The sequence below is a fragment of the Camellia sinensis genome, chromosome 6, assembly GCF_055761805.1.
Source record: "Camellia sinensis isolate YWXY chromosome 6, ASM5576180v1, whole genome shotgun sequence".
Lineage (NCBI taxonomy): Eukaryota > Viridiplantae > Streptophyta > Magnoliopsida > Ericales > Theaceae > Camellia > Camellia sinensis.
The window spans coordinates 158,468,985-158,480,152 of record NC_138966.1 but is presented as its reverse complement, the minus strand read 5'-3'; the positions used below and the strand labels follow the sequence as shown (position 1 = coordinate 158,480,152).

Here is an 11,168-nt window from a genome sequence, read left to right as displayed (position 1 = left end):
AGTCCTCATATTTTTTATGGGTAGTTCATGAACTTAGGAATAAAGAATAAGAACATGAACTTAGGAATAAAGAATAAGAATCAAAAGATTTTGGGTTGAATAGGAAGGAAAGGCTAAAAATGGGGAAGCATTGAATACAAGAAACAGAGGTTGCGTTTTCGAAATCAAACTTTTTTTTTTCTTTTTTTTTTTTTCAACTTACTAACCAAAACGAAGTCATTTTGGTTATTTTTGATTTTAGCCGTTGGATCTCTCACTCTAGGAGATCACTTCAGGATTCTTACTTTAGAGGATCCTGAATGCACATCGGTGGATGAGGGTGAGGGATAAGGATCACCAGCATGGCAACATCATATATATATATATATATATATATTTATAATATGATGGATGGAATTTTGCAAAAATACATGGAAAATTTTAGGCATCCTAAATATTTTATTAATATTTTTATTAAATGTTTCACATGAGTATAAAACTTATATAAAATAAGTTTTACATCTATATAAAATATTTAATAAAAATATTAATGAAATATTTAGAGTCTTAACATTATTCAATATATATATATATTTGTCTCATATAACATCATTAATAATTCAAATAATTCTATTTGTAAAATTAATGATCAAATTTATTTGGGCCAAAACATGTTTCTGGCTTTTCTCTCATCTCTTCTTTCACTCCTCTCCTCTTTCATCGTTCTACTACTACTCTCTCTCTCTCTCTATATCCACTACACACAGGTTGCAACCAAGGTTGTTAAGATCAGGATCCTACACAGAATCATTTTGGGGATCTGTCGGATCAAATTGTAGGATCGGATTGTAGGATCGAGAATCGTAAGATCCTACTAAAATGATAAAAAAAATACAATAATTTTTATATGACTAAGTAATACTATCAATATATATATAGAATAAGGCCCAAAAAAAGAAATATAGCAATTCAAGGGTAGCATTCAAACATTTTTCCTTTTTTTTTTTCAAAAAAGAAGTCAAAATATAATAAAAGCAAATACCAACACTTGCACACCATTGTCATTGTTTCTTAATGAAAACAAGACAAACTCAATAAAAGAAGAACAAATAAAAGACTAAAATAAGTCATCATTGTCGCCGAAATTATCATCATTATTGCCACAATCAACATTAATCATTGCCACATCAACATTAATCATTATTATCATCACCACCAACAGTGCCATCCAATTCCTCACTGTTTTCACCAATAGTAGCATCTTCAAAGTCATGATCACAAGCATCCATATTTTGATCCATAACATCATCATCACTTACTTCATGAACTTCATCATGTTCTCCACCAATATGATCACGACCTAAGTTGAAGTAAACAAAAAAATTAGAAGTAAAATTAAAGTTATAATTTCTAATTAAAACTAAAAGATGTGTACATAAACTTACAAGCTTGTTCCAAATTCTTGGCAAGGGCCTCCACTTCATCTTCATTCGAATCACATCCATGTCGAGCATTCCTATCAAGCACACTCAACCAATTTCCTTCTCTTGGAAGAGTCGGAGTCTCTCTCTCTCTGTTATCCATTCATCATCTGATGGGACATCATCTAAACATAATGGATTCATGATTGCTTGTCTATTCGTGTGTCATTGTTTCAATTTCCAATTGTACATGACAAACACCAAGTCATTCATTCTCTTTTGGTGCAAACGATTCCTCCGCTTTGAATGTACCATCTCAAAAGCACTCTAATTGCGTTCACACCCTGATGAACTGCATCTTAAACTTAATATCCTAATTGCACACCTCTTCAAGTCCGGGCATTCATCACCAAAAGAGTCCTACCAATCAGCTACAAGAAAGTTTAGTTATAAATTTAAAATTGATGAAATGAAAACAAATAATAAGATATTAAAAATGATACAAATCAACTTATAGTAAAAATAAAAAAACACCTAGAGATTTCTTTTTTCTAGTCATTATTGCATTTTGTATGCCAAAGAGTCCTCTTGCACTCTTGAATGCATCAATTTGCAAATCTATCTTCACCCTCTCATTAGCATCAGGAACCATTCTTTCAAGACATTTGTACAGCCCAATTTTAACCTTAGCATTGAGCTAAAAATTGGGACTGTAATGAAACTAAGGGTTCAAGAAGTATGCTGTAGCATGCAATGGGTGATGGAGTTGGGATTCCCATCTTCTATCAATGATGGTCCATATAGGATCATAGCTAACACCAATGAATAAAGAGTATTAATGAATAAATAAAAAGTTTAGGGAAATATAGTAGTAAAGTAAATAAGTTTAACTAAATAAAAGTTTACCATGAGAAAACATTATTCAAATTGCTTTGAATTTCCTCTTTCGCACGATCCATTGTCTTCTAAATGAATCCATCGCCGGATGCTCATTCGAATCCACCAATCTAAGTATTTTAGTGATAGGTACCGCAGCCTTCAAGCACATAGAAACGCCCTTTCAAAAAATACGATTATCTAAAACAATATCTTCAATTTTTTTTTATCCTTTTCAGATCTTGCAAATCAACTATTCCTCCACTTGGATGATGTAAACAAAGAGAACAATGCACCATTTTGCTCACGAAGGTGCCTCAAGGTCAAGTAAGATGTGGTAAACCGAGTTACTGGGGGCCTAATAAGTTCAATACCTTTGGTGAACTCCTTCATCCAATGAATAAGATTTGTTCTTGAATAAATGTATGCCACAATTCTTTTTCCTTTTTAATTGTAACTCGATGAAGTTGGATTTGCTTCTCAAAATCCTCTAACATCAAATCTATACAATGAGCGGCACAAAGCATCCAAAACAAGCTCTTCCTCTTATCCATTAACATTTCTCCCGCCAACTTATAATTAGAAGCATTGTCGGTCACCACTTGCACAACATACTCCACTCTATCCTTCTCAACAACCTCATCCAACATATCAAAAACCTTTTCACCGATTTTTGAAATGTCAGATGTATCCAATGATGATGGAAAGATAGTTCCATTAGGGCTATTGACAAGAAAATTACAAATTGATCTTTTCTTTCTATCCGACCATCCATTGGACATAATTGTACACCTAGTCTTTTTCCATTGTTCCTTGAACTCGTCAAGTAATTGCAATGTCTCACGCACTTCTTTTTTTAAAAATGGCACCCTAATTTCATGATGGTGGCACAAGCCTTTTCCATAATCTTAAATTTTCTTAACCATACGTGGAAATATAGGGTTGTTGACACAATTAAAAGGAATTGCACTAGTGTAAAAAAAAATCGGGCAATTGTTTGACAAACATCATCTCTATCTTCTTTCTTAAATAATTGATTGATAGTTTTTTGATTTTAGTGCCGAGACTTTTTCACCACAAATTTATCCATACGCCTATAATGTTTTTGTTTGTCATGGCCAGCATGCAATAATTCCACTTCTTCATCAGAATCATCATCACCAACATCAAGCATCCTCCTTTTCTTATTTTGAGACTCTAATGTTTGAGTTCTTAAAAGACTCATAAATGTTTCCCTAACATCTTCCGGAACTTGGGGACAAGGTTTGACATTTTGATGAGTACATGCCAAATGGTGTTTTAATCTATATATTCCTTCAGAACGAGCAACATTACAGTATTTGCATTTACCTTTTTGCTTGCAGCATCCACTTCAATGTCGTGTTCCCAACCAGGATCAGATCTGTGACCATTAACATTTTTCCTCTTCCTGAACCAGAGGCTGACATTGTGTGCTACAAATTGTGCAAATTAAAAGAAAATTTTTTAGCAAAATTTAGGGAAAAAATACCAAAAAAGAACAGCACTAGCATAGCAGCAAAGAAGAGCCAACAAAATTGAAGAAGAAAAACAAAAAGAAAAAAGAGAAACAGAACAACAATAAGAGCAAAAATATATATATTTACAGAGCAAAAATAAATAAATAAATATATATTAAAATATAATTTATATATAAGAGAAACTTACAAATATATATATATATATAATATAACTTACAGAAACAAAAATAAATAAATAAATAAATAAGAGCAAAAAAAAATAAAAAAATGAAGAGGTGATTCGGTAATACAAAAACAGAACAAAATGAGAGTAGGGAAGAGAAGGGAAGCAGATCATCAGTGAAGAGAAAGGAAGAAGAGCTGAGCAGCGAAGAAAGAAAAAGAAGAGAAGATTTGAACCGCATAAAAGATTGAATAGCAGCAGCGAAAAGAGAAGAAAAGATCGAAGAACAGAACAGTAGAGAGGAAGAACAACGAAGAAAAAGAAAAAAAAAGAGCAGGCAGACTTGAAAAACAGCAGTGAAGAAGAGAGAGGAAGAAGAAGAGGAAGAAGAAGCGTACCTGGTAGTGGTTTGTGGATGCAAATTCTGAAATTTGATGTTGAATTTCTTTTTTTCTAATTTGTATTGCCCTAATCGCAGGTCAGGCCTCTCTCTCTGGTTGCTTTGCTTCTCTACTTCTCTATTTTTTTGCTCCCGATTTTGCTTTTAAGTTGCCAAAAAAAACACTTCAAATCTGGATTGCATGAAGTCACGATCCAATTACGTTCCCAATGATCCTTCCACGATCCCACCACGATCCTGATTTGGGGTCGATCCAAAGCACGAATCGGATCGAATGGTGTATATTGATCGTTGGATCGTATGATCCTACGATCCGGATCGCACGATCCTACGATCCGGATCGCGATCTTGACAACCTTGGTTGTAACACAAAAAGGTTTCCTAACACCTTTCTTGCGGCAAATTTGCCTTTTCACTTCGAGAAGATTCCTAGCACCTTCCTTGCCCACATGGGCCATGTTTGTTTGGCCTTTTAACCGAAGAGATTAGATTAACAATATGGGGATCCATCAAAAATATATTTGGTTAAGCTAAAATATTATATGACTATTAATCCAATTGGATTATCAATCTCTCTAAAAGGTAGGATTAGAATCCTCATTGCAGAGTTGGGATTGATAATCCAATTCCCTTAGAGTAAAATATGTTTAAAATAATTTATTTGTAAAATAAATATTTAAAAAATTTTATTACCGAAGATTAAGTATATGATTTTTTTTTTACTAAAAAATATGATTTTTTTTATATTTAATGAATTTTTTAACATAATATATATATTTTTAAGTGTCTCTAAATTAAGTGTACTTAAAAAGTATTTAAAAAATAAATATAATGTTAAAAAATATTAGAAATTAAAAAATATTAATTTTATATATTAATACTATAGTATCACTAATCTAGTTGAGTACAAAAAAACACTTTTATCCTACATCTCTAATTTAATATCACCACACTAATAATCTTCGGACTTAGGGTGGCTGCTGTGCCCCTTGCACATCAGCCACTGTTGTGCCGCAAAATTTGCATATTTCAGGGCTCATTTTGATGATCCGAACCGCTCATATTTTATAGTACATCAAGTAGAATATATTTGAAAAAAATCAAGTTAATCGGATATTTAAAATATTAAAATGAATACGAATATGAGTGGATGAAAGGGTTAATGATATCCGATTAACTTAATTTTTTATAAATGTGCTCTACTCAATGTACTCTAAAATGTGAATGATTCGGATAATCTAAATGGGCCTCGAAATAAGCCCATTTGGCTGCACATTAGTGGCTCATGTGCCCTTCAAATGTATAATTTTCTTACTCAATTTCACCATACTCCAAATCTCCTCTATCCTATGGAGTTAAACAAACACAACCAAGGAAGTTTCCTAGCACACAAAAATGCTACCCCGTGAGTTTCCTAGCACCTTTCTTGCACACTAATAAGTTTTGAATTTCAAATTTGTGAAAATTATTTTCAAAATATACACTTAAATATCTATTTAATGGTCTCGTTTGGGAAGTTGGCTAGTTTAATAAGTTATTTTAATTTTTTGCTATTTTAGGACTAATTTGGAAACTTGGCTAAAAGCTAATTGTTGATTTTTAACCTATTTTAGGTCACATTATCTCTCTACTTTTTTACATATTTTTTATAAAAAAAAAATCAAAAAAGGCAAAAAAATTAAACTTTTAACCAACTTTCCAAAGCAACCCTTAGTAGGTTAAAATTTTTGTGTTTGGAAAGATGGTTGAATTTTTTTTGTAGTTAGATATGATATTTATGAGAAAAAAATTAAAATAATTATGGGTTTGATGTGATATTTTATCTTATTGACTATTTTAGCATATTTTATCTTTTGAAAATTTTAACCAAATAAAGTTAAAAATCCACTTGCCAAATAGGGTCAAAATGGTAGAAGGATTTTTGAAAAAATGTATGTTTTTGTCATACATAACATCATTAATAATGCAAATCATTTCATCTACAAAATTGATGGCCAAGTTTATTTAAGTCCAAATATATTTTTCGCTCATCTCTCCACTCCTCTCATCACTTCTCCCCTCTTTCATCATTCCACTACTTTCTCTCCACTACATACTCTGAGATATTGAAAAAATAGTTAAAAGTTAACTTTTTAATTTTTTAACATTTTTATCTAAGAGGTAATATAACAAAAAATAAATTAAAAATTAAATTTTAATTTTTATAGAAGGTTCCAAATGGCCTCTCTCTATCCACTTCACACGGGTTACAACACAAAAGTTTCCTAACACCTTCCTTGCAACAACTTTGCCTTTTCACCCCCCTTCTCTCATTACTTCTTCCCTCTGTCATCATTTTACTTCTCTCTCTCTCTCTCTCTCTCTCTCTCTCTCTCTATCCACTACACATACGTTATAACACAAAAAGTTTCCCAAGAGCATTCTTACCCGATTATTTAAATTTTATCCTGAAATATTATTAAAAAATTCATTTCTTATCTTAAGAATCACTTTTTTATCTACTTCTCCTAACAAACTCTCTATTATTTCTTTATTCTATTAAAATGATATTTTTAATTATTTTTAAATTTAAATATTTTTTTAATAATAAAATAATAAAAACACATGCAACAAACAACACAACATGCAACAACACAGCAGGAAGAGGAAAATAAACAGGGGGTTGATCGGTTAAGTTAATTTTGGACATTTTCCGTCTTTAGCTCCACAACTCTCACGGGACATCTGGGGGATGTCCGGGAGGACGTCTAGGAGGATATCCTTCGCTCTTTCAACAAAATATAATAAGAATTTATCAAATATAAAATAAGAATTTATCAGATATGAAGGAGCTACAGTGGCTCCCTACAAATAGGGAGTCACTGTAGCAACACTTATATTTGGAGGGTTGGATAAAGAAACTATTGGGACTGTATTTTGACCAAAAAAAAAAAAAACTTCTTATTTTGGCTAAAGAAGTAATATAAAGAAAGAGATGAAGATGCTCTAAGAGCATCTCCAATGCACTAGGTATATATTACTTGTTAGTTAAAATGTCTAGTGTGATTCATTTTTTTCAATTTCAATGCACTAGGCATATGATTAGGCATTTTGGCTCAACTCATATTCACTAGCTACATGTAGCTAGCCTTCAACGCTAGGCAAAATGTATTCAATCATTAGGATCATTTCCCTCCATCTTTGTTTTTGACGTGGCATTCTATAAAATTAATAGTATTTGGATAAATAGCTAAAATAAAGAGCATGGTTGGAGTAAAAACATAAAATAATTGATAAGCAAAATAAAATATATACTTTATAGTAATATTTAGATAGGTAAAATGTCTACTACCGTTGAAAATGCTCCCTTAGAGCAAATTTGCCTTTTCACCTCAATTCTCACATTACTTCTTTCCTCTTTTATCGTTTCACTACTCTCTCTCTCTCTCCACTGCACACAAAATAATTTTCTAACACCTTCCTTGTAGCAAATTTTCCTTTTCACTCAGAGAAGTTTTCTAGCACATTCCTTGCCCACAAAGAAGTTTTCTAGCACCTTCCTGACACACAAAAATGCTACCCGTGAGTTTACTAGCACCTTCCTTGCACACTAAGGGTGTGTTTAGTAACGTTTACGTTTTCAGTTTATATTTACAAAAATTTTATAAACAGGTTTTTGTTTATTTTTTATTTATTTTTAAAAAAACATAAACTACAAACGCGTTTGGTAATTGACAAAATATTTTAAAAAATTTAAAAATATAAAAAAGAGTGAGAAATGGCAAGTGGCGGCAAGTGGCGGCGCAAGACGGTGGTGGAAAGTGGTGACGGTGGGTGGTGGGTAACTCGTGGTGGTGGATGGGTGGGTGGGTGACAGTGGCGCATGGTGGGTGGTAGTGAGTGGGAAGTGGTGGCGGGTGGTGGTGGCAGGTGGGTGGCGGGTGGTAGTGGGTGGCGGGTAGGTGGCGGGTGGTGGGTGGTGAGTGGCCGATGGCGAGTGGCGGGTGGTGGTGGTGGTGGTAGGTGGGTGGGTGATGGTGGTGGGTGGTAGCGAGTGGGCGGTAGCGAGTGGGCGATGGTGGTGGTGGTGGTGGTGGTGGGGGCGGGTGGGTGGCGGATGGCGGGTGGTAGTGGGTGGTGGCGGGCGGGTGGGTGGGTGACGGTGGCGGGTGATGGGTGGTAGCGAGTGGGTGGTGGTGGTGGTGGCGGCGGGTGGTGGGTGGTGGTAGTAAGTGGGTGGCGGATGGCGGGTGGTGGCGGGTAAGTGGCGGTGGTGGTGGTGGTGGGTGGGTGGGTGACGGTGGCGGGTGGTGGTGATAGTGGTGGTGGTGGTGGTGGTGGGTGGTGGGTGGGGGTGGGTGTCGGGTGGTGGTGGTGGTGGTGGTGGTGGGTGGGTGGGTGACGGTGGCAGGTGGTAAGTGATAGCGAGTGGGTGGTAGTGGTGGGTGGTGGGTGGTGGTGGCAGGTGGGTGGCGGGTGGGTGGTGGGTGATGGTGGTGGTGGTGGCGGGTGGATGGCAGGTGGTGGTGGGTGGCTAGTAGTGACAGGTGGGTGGTGAGTGGTGGTGGCAAGTAAGTAATGGGTGGTGGTGGTGGTGGCAGGCGGTGAATGGTAGTGGCAGGTGGTGGGTGGTGGCGGGTGGATGACAGGTGGGTGGTGGTGGCGGCGGCGGCGGCGGTGGCAGCGAAGGGTAGGTGGTGGTGGCGAGTGGGTGGCAGGTGGGTGGTGAGTGGTGGTGGCAGGTGGTGGTGGAGGGTGGGTGGTGGCGGAAGACGGTGGTGGAAAATGGTGGCAGGTGGTGGCTAATATTGGGTGACAAAAAAAAAAAAACTGAAAACTCAAAATGAAAACACATTTTTTGTGTTTTCATTTTTTGGCTAAATTTATAAACTGAGACCACTGATTTATAAATCAAAAATTTTACCAAACAAGTTTTTATTTGAGTTTTTTAAATTTTTGTAAATATAAACAGAAAACTGAAAACGTAAGTGTTACCAAACGGCACCTAAATAAGTTTTGAATTTTAAATTTGAAAAAATTATTTTCAAAATATACACTTAAATATCTATATCATATGGTAGATAATTTTTTTAAAAAATGTATATTTTTATCCTATATGATGTCATTAATGGTTCAGATCATTTCATCTACAAAATTGATGACCAAATTTGTTTGGGTCAAAATATATTTTTTTAATTTAAACTTTATATACATATATATAATTATTTATAATATATTAAAGAAAAACCAATACTCAACATAATTAACCTATATATTTTTTCCTAATCTAACTGTAACATACTTATATTTAATTTTTTAAAATAATTTTTTTTATACCTTCCATTCTTACTTTTTTATTTTATTATTTCTAACTCTTTAATTTTTATTTTTGTCAATTTAAACTCTAATATTTTGATTTGTATTTAATCTAAACTATTTATTTATTTTTGTTAAGTATCATTATTGAAAATATATATTTTATTCACTAAACTAATTGAAAATGGATTTTTAAATTTTTTCATATACCTATAACGTGTTTCATGACATATATATATATATATATATATATACTTTTTTGTGTGTGTGTGTCAAATTTACTTAATGAAAATAAGAATAGTTTAGATTGAAAATAAATCAAAATATTAAAGTTTAAATTGATAAAATTAAAAATTAAGGATTTATTTTATTACAAGACTTCCCTAAACACTCTAACATATCCTATCATTTTAAGGGTAATTATTGAGGACTTATATGTATGTTATAATAAGTAAACTTATTATTTAATAGATCATATGATAATTAATAGTATTTTTTATCAAACACTATTAAAAAACGTCACTAATTGTTTATTTTCAACGACCATTTAAAAATTGTCACAAAAAATGTCATTAATTATAAATTTTAGTCACAGTTTAAAAAAAAAAGTCACTAATTTTCAACTTTCAGCAAAAGTTTGAAAAATTCGTCACAGAAAAACATCACTAATTGTAAGTTTTAGCAACAATTTATAAAAACTATGACAAAAAAATCCCTAATTGTCAATTTTTAGAGACATGTACAAAAAATCGTCACAAAAAATTATTTTTAGCAACAATTTCACTAGTACTTATTTTTAATAGGACTTGATAAGAATCAAGTCTAACTATTAAGATTTATTAGTAGTTTACCCTAACATATTTTTTACTTCTAAACCAATTATGTAGTGAAAATTTTATTAGTGATTGAAAATACTATATAATGGTGCAATGACATTTATTTCTACGATCTTATCTTACCATATGACATATCAAAAAATATTGTCAGCATAATATTTAAAATATACATGAATTATGAAACCCATTACATTAATATTGTGTTAACAAATTATCATAAAATTGTTGTTTGGGTGAATTACACTAATGGTCTCTATAGTTTGGACTTTGTGTCATTTTAGTTCCTGACTTTTCAATTATGACACATTGGACCCTGGATTTTGAATTTTGTTCCAAATAAGGACAATTGAAGATACAACTGCTCAATTTCAAAGGCAAAGTCGTCAATTTGATAATGAAAAATCTAGATATTCCCTAGATGTTGATTTGTGAATATGTATCAATTTTAAGCAGAATATAACAATCCCAATCAAACAATCAAGACAAAAAGACACAACGATTTTACGTGGAAAAACCACAATTGGACACCTCCAACTGTGATAAAAAAACCACGGGCAACAGCCACAAGACAATCCACTAAGAAGAATTAAAGGAATTACACAGGTATACTCTCAATTACCTAGCGAATCCACAACGCCTAATTGAACCAACCTCTATGTGCCTCTTCCAACCCCATCTTCACCACGGAATTGTCTTTCT

At 33.5% G+C, this 11,168-nt stretch overlaps 1 protein-coding gene across 1 annotated transcript; it reads right to left on the bottom strand.

Annotated features, from left to right (window-relative positions):
• Positions 1–1,026: 1,026 nt before the first annotated feature.
• On the bottom strand, positions 1,027–3,771 carry LOC145792441 (uncharacterized). The gene is made up of 3 exons (XM_082873142.1): positions 3,627–3,771; positions 1,425–1,831; positions 1,027–1,339 (listed from the first exon to the last, which is right to left on the bottom strand). The coding sequence occupies exons 2-3, from the start codon at positions 1,561–1,563 to the stop codon at positions 1,173–1,175; spliced, it is 306 nt and encodes a 101-aa protein (XP_082729268.1). The 5' UTR covers positions 1,564–1,831; positions 3,627–3,771; the 3' UTR covers positions 1,027–1,172.
• Between the last annotated feature and the right edge of the window lie 7,397 nt (positions 3,772–11,168).

Excerpts from the sequence above, each read along its gene's own strand:
- LOC145792441 (XM_082873142.1), bottom strand. The coding sequence starts at position 1,563 with ATGGATAACAGAGAGAGAGAGACTCCGACTCTTCCAAGAGAAGGAAAT. Across the intron at positions 1,340-1,424 it reads CAAGAATTTGGAACAAGCTT|GTCGTGATCATATTGGTGGA; the intron begins GTAAGTTTATGT and ends ACTTCAACTTAG.